This window comes from Sorex fumeus, unplaced genomic scaffold (genome assembly GCF_029834395.1).
Source record: "Sorex fumeus unplaced genomic scaffold, SorFum_2.1 ptg000014l, whole genome shotgun sequence".
NCBI lineage: Eukaryota > Metazoa > Chordata > Mammalia > Eulipotyphla > Soricidae > Sorex > Sorex fumeus.
The window spans coordinates 4,181,869-4,196,556 of NW_026606071.1; the positions used below are offsets into that span (position 1 = coordinate 4,181,869).

The window sequence follows — 14,688 nt, forward strand, 5'->3', positions numbered from 1 at the left end:
TGGGAGAAAAAATATAATATGACTTGTCAGTAGTGTACACAATTGTAGTTTATTTAGCAAGGTTTGCCACTTATGTATTTTCTCATCAAAATTCCCAAAATAATTATTCTTATGCAAAAGGAAATGTACTAATTTCAAAAAAAGGAATCTTTATTACTTTCTTATTGTAGTTGTAGCAAAATAAATGATATATCTCTATGGAATTATTTATATAATAGTAATATAGCAATATTACAGTATTAAAAGTATTTCTCAACTGGCAATTTATGTTAAAAGTTTTGCTAAATATGGGTCAGAGTGATAGTACAGTGAGCAGAGCACTTACCTGCCTTACATGTCACAGGCCCAAGTGTCATCCCTGGCATCCCCAGGAGTGATCTTTGAGTGCAGAGGTGGAGGAAGTTCTGAACACCTCCAGGTGTTATCTCAAACCAGACAAAACAAAATTTTAACTACGTATTGGAGTCAGAAGTGTGGTCTAATTTCATGTAACATCTGTGGAAATTCCACAGTTACTGTTTTTTTCCCCTAGTTATAGGCCGCACTCTATGATCTCTTCTCCTTTTTCTTTTTATTTTTTTCATGGCGGTGACGGTGGGGGGTGCGGGGTGCATCTGGCAGTGCTTAGGATTTACTCCTGGCTTTGTGCCAAAGGATCACATTGATGGGGCTTAGGGGTGGAGCCGCTGTGTCATCTCTGCAGCCTCTCTTTTCTCTTCTACCTCTTTATTTCTTCTTTCTCCTCCCCCCCCCCCGCCCCCCCCAGCCCCCCCCCCCCCGCCCTGTGCCATTCATCTAGACTCTGCATTCAAAGTATTTAGTAATCCAGCAGATTACAAGGTTGAATTCAAATCAGTCAATATGACTATCAAGAAGCTTATTCTCATGGAGAAGACAAATGTAAACAAACAGTAGAATATATTCCAGAATATATATTGAATATATTCTGAAACATACTCCAGGTGCTGTGAGATCAGTCAGTAGAGAATATCTCATCTGTCTGGAATAAGGGCAGATTAATTGAAGAGGGGTCATTTGAGTTTAACTTTGAAGGATGGATTAGAAGACAGAGAGACATGAAAAGAGGGCTTAGAGGAAATTTTCTTTCTTGTGATAGAAGAAAGAAATGAATAATGTAGTAGGGGAGCAGGTTGATTTTGATCAGCAACCAGTGACCCCTTTAACGGTGTATAAAGGAGAGTCCTGCAAATGTTTTCTGTCTTTATAGTGTATATGCTTTTGTAATAGAAGAAGCCCTAGGCAATACATATCTGAATAATACGGAAGTGTTTCAATAACACTTTATAAGAATGGGTAGTGGGTCAGACAGTAGTTTTCCACCTTTGTAAGAACATGTTTGTTTTAGTGAAAAGGGGAGTCTGTTGCAGACTTATTTTGAATGCCAGGTTTAAGGGTTGGGAATTAATATTCTCTTTAGTGAAACCAGCACTGCTGTGTTTCTACTAAATATTTAAAATATGTAGACATTTAAGCTTGGAACCAGATGTTTTCTGTTTTCATTTTAAGGTGTTTGGACAGCTTGCTCTAAACTAAGATTTCTATTACTGTATAAAAGTGGTGGGTGGGGAGTGAAATAGGCCTCTGACTGACCCCAGTAAGGGTCATCAGCAGGAGTTTAGCATCTTTTGAGTTCTTGCTACAATATTTCTGCTCTAGTAGATCGGATTGTCAAATTGTGGAAAACATGATAAGATGAATGGTCAGTTCCTTAGGAAATCTTAATTTAAAATGTTTGCTTTCTGTCTATTTTCAAAATAAGAGTGTCAGCTGATTCCAAAAACCCTAAATCCATGTTCTCATCTGCTTTTTAAAAAATAACTTTATTGAGGTGTCGTTGACACATGACAAACAGGACAACTTCATGAGTTTGGGTATAAGTTTTTACTCTGAAACCATTACTACCATCAAATTGTTTATTGTTATTACCAATTTTGGGTAAGAATACTGAATATGTAGCATATTTTTAGCATTTCTCAGAAAAAATTGCTTATAAAATGAAATTATTTCATGCTTAAATATTGTTATCTTAATTACTTAGATGATTGAAACAATGAAAAAGAAAGGGCTAGGTTTTGTACTAGAGAAATGGGGAAATAAGGTCGCATCTCTTCAGAGCACAGTTGTAGCTTACAATATGATAACAAAATAATAAGATAGTGTCAAATTCCCTTCAAAAGGAAGTGGTTTGTAATTTATTAGTCCACCCACTTCCGATATTAACTGTCATCCAAGTAAATAGCAGTATGTCATTAATCCTTTTTGGACTTTGAGTTACCTATCTGTAGCCTACTGAAACTGTAAAATGATGTCTACTCTAATATTTCTTAATACCCATTTATTAGTCCTTTGGAAAGTTAGTCGTGCTCACTTCTGATTGTGTGCAGATAGTTAGAGCTTCCTCAGCAACCTTGCTCATTCATCCATGTGTATTTTAGTTTTATTTGTCTTCTTCAACAATTAGATTCTATGTTTTCTAAGGGTACTGTTGAAATCATTTGATACTGAACTATTTTTAAAACAGTGGTGACATACTGAAAAGAAGATTAAGTCGGCAAGAAATAATGATTATAATTAAACAGCAGAGAAGAAAATGTGTGCCTGGGAAAGCAGAAAAATACAATGGGAAACGGTCGGTAGTTTATGGAGATAGAAACACTACTTCCTGAAAATCATATATCCAGTAACAGATTCTGCCCAGTCTAAATGCCAGTGGGCGTTTGTTGGAGAACTAGTGAGGGGACTCTCAAGGGCTTTCGCTATTTCTTGCTTCCAGTGCTGTCACCTTAGTCAGCTGTTGACATTAGAGGGATTGTAAGTCTGATTTTTAAGGCACAGAAAAGCAATCCCATATGACCCTTCTTTTCATACTGGCATGAAGAGTTGGTAGGTCTCTTTTCTTGCTGTGACCAGGCACTTAGGTGAGCAGTTATTTTGCTGTGTTTTGATGTTGTTTTGTTTGAGTTTATTCCTGGATCCACACTCAGGGATGAATTCTGGTCAGCTCCTAGGACCATATGGCAGTGCCAGGGATCAAACCAGGGTCTATGAAAGTGACGCACGTTAACATCTGCGCAATCTCTGTAGACACTGTTGTTTTTTCCAGTTTTATTTTATTTATTTGAGGGGAGTGGGGATTTGGTCCACACCTGGCAAAGCTCAGAGATTACTCCTGGGTCTGCACTCAAGGATAACTCCTGATGGTGCCCTGGGGATCATACAGGGTGTCAGGGATTGAGGCCAACATGATTGCGTGTAATACGTGTAAGGAGAGCACCTTTACCATTGTACTATCTCTCCAGCCACTGTTTTTGTTTTATGCCATTTTGCTTCTGCTTGTGCTGGGGTTAAAGCAGACAAACCAACTCTGCAATGAAGATGAGAAGCTCAGACATTTAGCAGAGCATTTTCTTCTTAGCTTTAGTTAGGAGGAAAGAAACAAACAACTACATTTTATGCGAAACAAATCTCTAAAACTTTTCAAGAATTGTAGTTAATTTGCTCGAGCAGGCCCAGTAACATCTCCATTGGAGACTTTGTTGTTACTGTGTTTGGCATATCGAATACATCACGGGGGAGCTTGCCAGGCTCTGACATGTGGGCGAGATACTCTCGGTAGCTTGCCGGGCTCTCCGAGAGGGGCGGAGGAATCGAACTCGGGTCGGCCATGTTGGCTGCATGCAAGGTAGAGAACTTTGAGTCACAAACTGTTAATCATGTGTTGATCTTGTTACCTGTGCAGGTTTTTATGAATGAAAACAACTAACTTTGTTTTTTGGGCCATACCCATCTGTGCTCAGGATTTACTCCTGACTCTGTGCTCAGGGGATCATTCTAGGCACTGCTTAGGGAACTATATGTGGTGCCTGGAATCTAACCAGGGTCAACTGCATGCAGCTGCCTTAATCCCTGTTATCTCTCGGGCCCATACCTGTGCAATTACAGTCTCAATACTTTGCCGCAAAAAGGGGAATGTCTTGTGTATGTGTATTAATATGAAATTGAACATCAAGTTTCTAGCTCTGGGCACGCGCACGTGTGTGTGTGTGTGTGTGTGTGTGTGTGTGAGAGCGGGAGTGAGAGGAGAGGGAATGGAGAGGAGACAGAGGAGAGAGAGAGAGAGAGAGAGAGAGAGAGAGAGAGAGAGAGAGAGAGAGAGAGAAAGAGAGAGAGAGAGAGAGAGAGAACGACTATGACCATTATGTTTTGTTGTTGATTTTCAGTTTAAGCTAGCTAGTCCCTACTGGTTAGGCTGCATTCCTCCTATATCCCTGTGTCTATTTAGCAATTTAAACTATAGATTATCAATATAGGAGGGAATCCGTCAGACAGGGAGACTAATAGTTAAGACTTGACCTTTAAGGCTGTCTTTTCCTGAATTTGTTACAATTTTCTTATGAAATTTATAAATTAGCATCATGGGTATACTTTTAAAAAAATGACATCATCCATTTTGGATTAGAAAACATTTTATCCTCCACCTCAGCTGTGGAATGTCAGCAGATTTTAGTGTGCACCTTTGGCAGTGGTACTTTCGTAAGGATGAAGCAGATGGAATATGGAGTTTTTTTTTTTAAATGAATTTAGTTTAAAATTACTTCACACTGGAATGTTTTTATCACTCAAAAAACAAAAACCCATGAGGATCCCTGAAACTAACTTTTGAGCAATGAAATTCTAAATATTCTTAGTTGAGTTCCAGTCCTGAAAATGATGATTAAAGAACCATTGTCAGCATATTTGGTTTGAATAGGACTATCAGGGAAAGACTGGAGTGACAATATAGCCGGGAAGGCAGTTGCCTTGCAGGTGACCAACCCAGTTCTATCCTTGGTGTCCCATATGGTTGTATGAGTACCCACCAGGGGTAATTCCTGAGTGCAGAGCCAGGAAGCATTGCAGGTATGACCTGAAAATCAAAAAGAAGAATATCAGGTATCAGGGCCTCAGGGAAGGTGCTTGCCTTGCATAGAGCTGACCAGGTTTTGATCCCCTGCACCTCATATGGTCTCCTGAACATGCCAAGAGTGATCCCTGAATGTTAGAGCCAGGAGTAAGCCCAAAGCACTGTCCAGGGGAACCCCAAAACAAAAAGAAGCTCTACTCTGTATCATTTTATCATTTAAGGTGCTCATTGTAGAAGCCAGCAGCAGATATTATGATGGAGCTTGCATATCAGCAGGAAGACTCAGAGCCCCACTGAGAGCAGGATGGTGTAAGGGAGTGCTAGGAAGCGTGGTGGGGAGGAGCTCATAGTGCAAGAGAAAGTGAACGATGTGCCTTTATTTTTCTCTATTCCTATTTTCGATTTCTGACTCTGTGACCTGCTTTACTTACTTATTTGCTGTTGGTTTTGTAAACTTTGGGGATTAGGGACCAGGCTTTTAGAGGAATATTCTTTTTAACTTGCATTCTTCCCTTCCTTTTCTTTCTTTCTCCTCCCTTCCTCTCTCCCATGCTCAGGGGTTACTTCTTAGTTTTGGACTCAGAAATCACTCCGACAAGTGCTGAGGGGGTAGCCAGGAACCCTGTGGGATGCTAAAGATGGAACCTGGGTTGGCAAGGAAAGCGCCCTACCCACTGTACTATCACTCTAGCCCCAAACTTCAGTTTTTTATACTAAGAGAAACTATTTAAATATGCTTGTCTGGGGAGTCCATTATACCAGATTTTTATTTTTATTTATTTTTTTACCTAAAAATTATACTTTTTTATATTGGAGATCATGATTTTGTTAGTAGATAAATTCCTTCATTTGATAAGTTCTTGCTCTTGATGTAGAAAGAATTACTCACCAGAACTGAGTTTTTAAAAGCTGGATTGATTGGGAAACCTAGTGTAGTACTTCACCGTTTGCTGAGTCAACTGTGGAAAGGCTTCTCAGAAATGGGGTGGCACCACTGGCTATTTATAGTTTCCTGGGCTCCGGGTGGAGGCAGGCTGTGAATTGGACTTCACGTTGTCCTCTGGGATGAGCCGGGAGGTCATAGATAAATGGGAAACTGTGAAAGCTCTAGTTCAGTTGTTCCTGGTTTGGAGAGACAAGGGTGGGTGGCAGGGTCACTTCATTTGCAATACAACCCCATGGAACCCAGCTTCTGCTTTCACCCTGAAAAGGACCCCAGGACTGGCTGTCAACGGATAACATAAGTGCATCAACAGTGAAAAACAATAAGAATAATAGTCAGTTTGGTTGGTTGGGTGTGTGTGGGCTCACATTTTTTTTTGGTCTTTTTAAATTGATGTTATTTAAGAATTGAAATTGTCAACCGCCACTGCAATCATCCCTGGAATTATTTTTAGGACTGTGACCTTGACAGTCATTGTGACATGCTGTCAGAATGAATTTAGCATTGTTTGTGGGCTCACCTGAAGGAGAATTTGCATATATGGCCAGACTCTCTGGTTTTTTTCAGTAGTAACATGCATTTGATAGTCTATAAGTGTGTACTGAAAATTTTGTGATAGAATCCATACAATCCTGCATGCCTTGAAAATCTGTGTATTCACAACCCATCTTCTTATTTTGATTTAAATGGTTGCAAACCTGAGTTTTGCTTATCTTCAGTGAAATCTAGTAATGGGTTGAACAGATGATATGAGGAAAAAACATTTAACTCCAGGAATGGTTGGAGTTAAGGCCCAAGGCTTAGTTGTCGTTTTCTGTTATGCTGCTGATGTAATTAAAGTAATGGTAATAATGATCCCACAAGACTTCTGTTCAGAAGTTGGAGAAAGCAGAAATATGATCTCTATTTGGTTTTGTTATCTATTTCTATATTTACATATTAATGCATGTGAGATTATTGTGCTGGAAAGTAATATCTTTAAAAGCAGATTTGTGGGACCTTATTTTCAAGTGTGATGCCCAGGACCCAAATTCTCCCTTTTCTTTTCCATTTCTCCTGTCTGCCCACTGTATTGCTTCTCGGCTGCTTTTGAGGCTACAACCAAGTCATGGGGATGGCCTCTTGTCTCAGTGCAGCCTTGAAAAGTGGAGTTCATGCTCTGTTCACTGTGGGTCGGCCAGATCTAGTCTAGAAGCACTTGAATCTGTAGTTATCAAATGTGAAAGAAAGAAAAAGGGGGACCAGGACCTTGCTTGTGGCCCAACTGGTTCAATCCCAGGGACCGCCATATGGTCCTCTGAGAACTGCCAGGTGTGACCCCTGAGCAGAGTCACATGGAAGCCCTGAACACTGCCAGTTATCCCCCATCCCCTGTCCCCAAGAAAAGGGAAGAAAACAGTATGTCTCCACACATGTTTTGAAGAGTAAATAGATTTGATGCACTTAAAGATGTGCCTGACTCATGAACTCTCATATTCCAAAAATGTTCTTGTACTTAAATATATAAAGAATAGTGTTAGGATAATATTAACTTTACTTTTGAATTCTTGGAAGGAAGAGAACTATTTTCTAATTTTCTGAACGGTGCCTTACTCGGGGACAGAGCAATTATTGCAGTGGCTCTCTTTGCAGTAAAATGCCCAAGACAAGATAAAACAGCATCAATTTGGTAGCTATAGTGCTGTTCAGTGTTGATGTAGAGTTTGAAGTGGTCTCTGATGGGGAAGTTAATTTTTTTTATTATTAATAATTAAATGATAACTAAACACTCAGCTAAGTACGTGATCTTTTTTTGGTAAAGTGCATCTTTGGTAAAGTGCATCTTGGTAAAGTGCATCTTTATGTTGCCAGTGGCTTGGTAAAGTGGGGCATGTGAGAGATAGACTCAGGAAGATAGTTTCCACCTTCCTGCTCACCCACCTGAGCCACCAGATCTTGGGGGAAATGCCTGGCCTACAGCAGGTCAGTCCGAACCTGGGCACAGGCAGGGTGGGTTCCTGTTTTTTTTTTTTATAGAAAAGAATTTAGGGAAGAGGCAAAATGGTGAAGCAACATCGTTATTGAAACTTATTTAGAGATCTGAGGGAAGAGAGATACTTGTTCAGGGGAGAATGAGCACATGAAGAGTGGGCCTTGAAGGAGCATTTACACAGTGCTTCCAAATAGATTTTTCTGGAGTTTTGCATTTATGAAAGTCAATCTGGTTGTCCACAAAAACTGTAGGAAAGCCTTATATTCTCTGCTTCTGAGGGGTCCAGCTTTGGGTGGGTCCTTGGATTCTTTTCCTCTGGGCGGTACCTCAGTTTCTCTGTTTCTCCTCTCCAAAGAGCTCAAGATTTGGTCTTCATGCCTTTGGGCTACTTCAGGGCTAGGAAATCTCCCTTAAGTTATTAGAATTACCATTATAATTACCATTTTCCAAAAGTGCAGTAGGCAAATGGGGCGGGGTGGGGGTGGGGTAGCTACCTATCTGCCTACTGCAGTTTCATCTAGTTACGCCACAATAATTATATTCCCCTGATTTTATAGATGAGCAAATGGAATCTGAGGTCTAAGTAACTGAGTAACTTATTTAAGTAACACTGCTAGAGGAGTTTGAAATCTTCCCCTGAATATCATTCTTCACTCCCCCCATACATAATTATCTTGATATGTTTTGCTATTTACAGTAAATGGAATTTTGATAATTTTAAAGAAATATTTTGTGATTTGGAACCAAAACATATCCTCTATTTTCAAAAAAAAAAAAAAACCCAAAAAACAAACAAAAATAAATAAAGGAGCTAAGCATCCATCATCTGGTTTTTGTTAGGTTTTGGGGTTTTTTTTTGAAGCAAAATAGGGTAAGGCTTTTCTGGGGGGAGTGGAAGGGAGAGGTATCACACCCAGCTTTGCTCAGGGCTTACTCCTATATGCAATCAGGAATCACTCCTGGTGGGGCTCAGACAACCACATGGGATGCCAAGGGTCAAACCCAGGTAGGCTGCTTGTAAAGCAAGTGCCTTACCTGTCCTACTATTGCTCTGGCCCTTTGGAATCAAAATTATTTTTATTGAAAGAAATTCAGAGAGATGTAAGGAGAGAAAAAAGGTGTTCAAGAGAGAACACAAGTTCTCTAGTGTGGGTTAAAAACAAAGAATGACTTTTAGAAGAAGGAAGGTTATATACAATTTCTCCTAATTGTCCTGGCCTGGAGTTCTGTGCCTACCGAAAATCTGGGTGTTGTCACCAGGAAAGCCTTAGGCTCCTGGTGGTTCATTCATATTCATATCAGGACCTTTAGATTCTCCTGTGGCTTCTCCTTTTCTTCCTTCTTCTTCCCAGGTCCACCCTTATCTATGGTCTCCCTTTATCTTCTTGTCTTAGAGCTTTGAATTTGCATCTCACAGGAATGAAGGTCCTCAAGCCTTTGAGTTACTTCTGGGAAGAGTGGTTTCTCCTTAAGTTTTATGATTTCCAAAAAACTCTTGGCCAGGGCCCCCTCTATCTATTTACCTTCAGTACTCCTCCGCCACCCCCAAACCCCCCCAATTTTTTTCACCCTTTAATTCTTTAAGTGGTGCATGAATATCCTTATAATTTTAGCATCTTACAAAAGGATGCAGACCCTGCTTAAGTAAGGGTATAAAATCTTATGCTAATTAGAGGGACCAAAGCAATGTTTTATTAGTTGAGGTAAGTTTTTTTTTCAATTTTTTCAATTTAATTTGTTTACTTTTTTAAATTTAATTAAAGAACGGGCTGGAGCAATAGCACAGCAGATAGGGCACCTTGCGCATATCCAACCCGGGTTCGATTCTTCCACCTCTCTTGGAAAGCCTGGTAAGCTACTGAGAGTATACCACCCACACAGCAGAGCCTGGCAAGCTCCCCATGGTGTATTTGATATGCCAAAAACAGTAAGAATAGGTCTCACAATGGAGACGTGACTGGTGCTCACTTGAGCAAATCGATGAACGGTGGGATGACAGTGCTACAAGTGTTATCTGTTTCTGAGGTTAGTTAGAGAATATTTTCAGTTATTTTGGTACAAACTGCTGCATGAAAGACAAAAAGTTCAGTAAATTGGTCTTTGGTGAGGTTGGTGTGTGTGTGCGTGTGTGTGTGTGTGTGTGTGTCTGTGATGGGGCGGGTAGGACTTCCCTAGCAGTGCCTTGGGCTGGGCCGGGAGGTTCAGTGCTTGGGGCTGGGTATGAAGAGCTACTTGAGTCCTGCTGTTCTAGGGTCTACCAGCGTCATGCTAGTTGTGTTAGGGGTCTCCAGGACTATATTCAGCAGTGCTAGGGACACATGCAGTTCAGGAGAGTGAATTCTTGTCTTTGTGTATGCCGGATATAGACCCTTAACCCTTGAGCTATCTTATCCCTCCAACAACAGCGTATGAAGGTTTCCTTTTCTCCACATTCCCACCAACAATTATTTCTGGCCTTTATGGATATAGGCTGTTCTCACAGGTGTGAGGTGGTCTCTCAGTATCCTTTGTTTTCTATTCCTTGACAATAGACAGTAACATATTTTTTCATGTGCCTATTGGCCACCTCTTGGTGGTGTCTGTTCAGCCCCTTTCCCTTTGATCTTTTTCCCTTTGATCTGATCTTTGATCTGATATGTTGTTTGTTATTGAGTGTTATAAGTGCCTTACCTAGCTTGGATATTAGCCCATTGTCAAATACTGTATGCAAATATTTGTTTCCAAATAGTTGAATAATTTTTACTACATTTTGAATTATTATTAAAACCACATAACTTAATGGTAAAGTGAAAATGAGGCAAAGCAAAATATATTTTCCTGAAAACAGAATTGTCTTTATTTGCTGCTCTCAAATCTTCTCTTTTTTTTGAAAAAGGATTGTCATATGTCTTATTAATATAAATTAATAGTGTTTTTTAAAAGAATGGTACATTTTAGAAAACTTTTTACAGCTCTATCCATCTATCCATGCATAAATATTTCCTAAATGTATCAAAAGTTTTATTCTGATATCTGATATTTTACAACATAGTAACTTGCCTAACTTGTTGCAATTTCTGACATTTTTCTCTTCCAGTGTCTGTATTTATGCTGAAGGTCCAGGTGAATGACATAATCAGTCGTCAGTACCTGAGTCAAGCAGTTGTCGAAGTATTTGTGAACTACACAAAGACAAATTCTGTAGTAACTAAAAATAATGGCGCAGTGTTGATAAGAGTACCCTATAAATTAGGACTCAGTTTAACCATTATTGCATACAAGGATGGCTACGTAATGACACCCCTGCCTTGGAAGACTGGAAGAATGCCAAGTAAGCATGGAAAATAAACATACATGCTTTTCCCATCTACTCTGGGGGATATCTTGTTTTGGAAAATTGAAACTGGGAATACATATGAATTGTGTATGAAGGTTAGGGAGGTGTGGCAGTTTGAAGAAAACATGTCCATCTTTAAGATTTGTATAACTGGGGCTGTAGAGAGAGTACAGAGGTAAAGGTATAGGCAAGGCATGCTGCCAGCACTAGTTAGTTTGCTTCATCATGTAGCTCCCAGTGCATTTCTGATGCAGGCCCAAGCACTGACAGGGTAATTGGGGATATCCTGGCACCAGGTTATTGAGCAGAACATTTGCAGGGCCTCGTATTCAACCACCAGCTCACTTGAGAAGCTATTACTGCATACAAGGAATAATGGGAACCCTCTGCATAGGGTTCCTCACCCTCCTGAGTACTGTATAAGAGCATTGCATCTTTATATGGGAAGGTACAAAAGAGTGTTTGTGATCTCAGTCTTAGAAAAACTTATATCGTATAACCTACAAGAAAAACTGAAAAAAGTAGAGTAGGCTAGGAAGAAATTACAATCAGGAGAAATAGTAGAGGGCCTATCTCTATAGAGTAGAGGGCATTTAATAATATTAACTTGCCCATGAATTTCTGGACTGGAGCAATATCACAGTGGGTGGAACGTTTTCCTTGCACAAGGGCGACCTGGAATCGATTCCTCTGTCCCTCTCTAGAGCCCGGCAAGCTATTGTGAGTATCCTGCCCGCAGGGCAGAGCCTAGTTAGAGAACATTTTTAGTTATTTTGGTACAAACTGATACATAAAAGACAGAAAGTTCAGTAAAATCGAACAATGCTGTAAATCTTTCAGTTTATAGCAACTATATTTTGCATTTATTCATTCTTTGTTTTGAACTGCTTTTCCATCTTAATTTTATTTTCTACCTTGAATTTTATTTCCTACCTGCTGGATCAGAATTGTATTTGTCTGTTTTTCTTTTTTTGGCTCCACATTTAAATATTGTAATTTTGCTATATTTCACAGTATATTCATCAGTGACCCTTTCACTGTTTCCACAAAGCCAAGCAAATATATGGCTCTTTGAAGACACTGTTTTAATAACTGGAAAATTAGCTGGTAAGTATAACTCTTTTTAACTAATAAGTAAATTGATAATTGAATTGGCAAGTATGTTTCTTTAAGTAAATTGATAGAATGTTTATATAAAAGCGCTTCTTTACTAATCAGTGTTGATCATAACATAAACATTTTAAAGCATTAAATATAAATTGATATCAACAGCGAGCAGATGCCCAGGAGTGAATGATATTCGAAGCCAATTAAATCCTAGGTTACATAGGTTACAAAAGCATAATATTAATTGTCTTCTTGTATCGATACAAAAGCTTTAAAGTAAACTATTCAAAAGACATTAAGGAGAGGAGAAAGGTAATATTAATTTACAATATCAATATAAGTTCAGTGTCCTAGAAAGATCTCACCGTACAAATTAACAGAAACTGATTAGGGGAATAAACTGATTAACTGGGGAAGAGAGCATAGAGAAGTAGTTACAAATAAAGAAGAGAATGGGAGCACTGGGATGGGTGTGACCAGATAAACCTAAGCTGCCTGAGGAAGAACAAAACAGTGTTGTCCTACACTTGATACTTTCTATTTTAATGATTTAAGAATTTGTCCTTGATTTATTAAAATATATTGATGAAATATCAATATCAGTTTTAATCCAGTAATTAAAGTTTTAAAGTTTTAATCCAGTAATTACCCTAGAGTATAGTTAATTCAAAGTTATTAATTCGATATAATATTTATAAATAGAGTGCATGGCATTTGGAAGTGTTTTTTTTGTTTTGTTTTATTTTTTAACCACTCCTATCAGTGCTCAGGGCTTACTTCTGGCTCTCTGCTCAGAAATCACACCTGGTGAGGGCTAACAGAATTAAACCCCAATATGCTATGTGCAAGGCTAAAGCCCCTTAATATACCTTTAGTTAACTGAGAAAGAAATCTACCTATTTAAGTATGGTTGGATATCATCAAAGGCATTTTGTTGCCAGTTGTTAAAAACAATTCAAAGCTAGCTTAAACCCAAAGGAGGCCATTACCAATTATTTGAATAATAAGGGAGAATAGGATTTGAACTAATTTAAAATTGGCCCGATCGGGTCTTCAGCTGCAGTACTTGATCTAGTTTTTCTCTTGATTCTTTTGTTTGTTTGGGGGCTTCACTCAGTTGGTGCTCAAAAATACTCCTGGCTCTGCACTCAGAGATCACTCTTGGCATATTCATGGGATCCTATGGTGTGTCTGGGATCAAACTGGGTTTGACCATCTGCACAAGTGCCCAACCAGCTACACTACTGCTCTGGCCCCTCTCTATATACTACATTCTTATTCCCATCAGATGTCTCATTTTTTCAAACCAGCTCTGACTTTTGCATAACACAAATGATTTGTGTTATTCCAGGTTGGATATCTCCGATGGGAAAAGCCTTCCCTATAAGTCCAAGTAAAACTTCATAGCCTTTTATTACTTTTGATTGTCCCATAACGCATTGTTGAACATATTGCTACGGTCAAGAGAATAATGAGATGCTTTTGATTGATTATTCCCACTATGGCATATTTCATTAACTGTAATACTGTTACGGAAATAATGCCCAGGTGTTCCAAAAATGGTCAGTGTATGGTGGTTTTCTTGAGTGAAATTTATGAAAGGGGCAGAGAAATTCTGGACAGCAGAATCAAACAGTTTGTGAGAAGAAAATGTCTTGTGTGATATAAAGGAAGATTACTCAGCCATTCATTTCCAAATTTAAAATAATAATCATGTGGGGAGGAGAGATAGTACAGTGGGTAGGACACTTGCCTTTAATGCCACAGATCCAAGTTCATTACTACCACACTCACTATGGGACCCTAAGCCAGCCAGGAGTGATCCTTGAGCACAGAGTCAGGAATAAGCTCTGAGCACCACCAGATGAGCCAAATCCAATAAATAAATTAGTTAAATTAAGTAATGATTACAGGGTGTTAGCTAGATATATAAATAGTCACTGCTTCAAATAAAGTAAAATGACCAGGGTTGGAGCGTTAGCACATCGGGTAGGGTGATTGCCTTGCACGCGGCCAACCCAGGTTCGATTCTCAGCATTCGTATGGTCCCCCGAGCACTGTCACGAGTGATTCCTCAGTGCAGAACCAGGAGTAACCCCTGAGCATCACCAGTTGTGACCAAAAAGCAAGAAAAAATAAATAAAGTAAAATGACCAATGATGTATTTGGTATTTGTCTACTTGTTAATGAGGCTTTCTTTTTCCAGATGCCAAATCTCAACCAAGTGTTCAGTTTTCAAAAGCCTTAATTAAACTACCGGACAACCACCACATTAACAATGTAACAGGCTATCTTACTGTTCTACAACAGTTTTTGAAAGTGGACAATTTTCTCTATACAACTGGAATTACTCCCAATAGATCAGGTACTGTTGAATCTTTATACAGTGTATAATCATATGTAGGCAACTGCTAAATCTCTCATGA

At 39.2% G+C, this 14,688-nt stretch overlaps 1 protein-coding gene across 2 annotated transcripts in view; it reads left to right on the plus strand.

Moving 5' to 3' along the window:
- The window catches only part of FAM171B (family with sequence similarity 171 member B), a 68,261-nt gene that overhangs the window by 40,051 nt on the left and 13,522 nt on the right, over nt 1–14,688 (plus strand). For both annotated transcript variants that reach the window (XM_056111648.1, XM_056111649.1), the window contains exons 2-4: nt 10,916–11,149; nt 12,170–12,262; nt 14,469–14,627. In XM_056111648.1, coding sequence (XP_055967623.1) covers nt 10,916–11,149; nt 12,170–12,262; nt 14,469–14,627 — 486 coding nt within the window. The remainder of the gene's footprint in view (nt 1–10,915; nt 11,150–12,169; nt 12,263–14,468; nt 14,628–14,688) is intronic.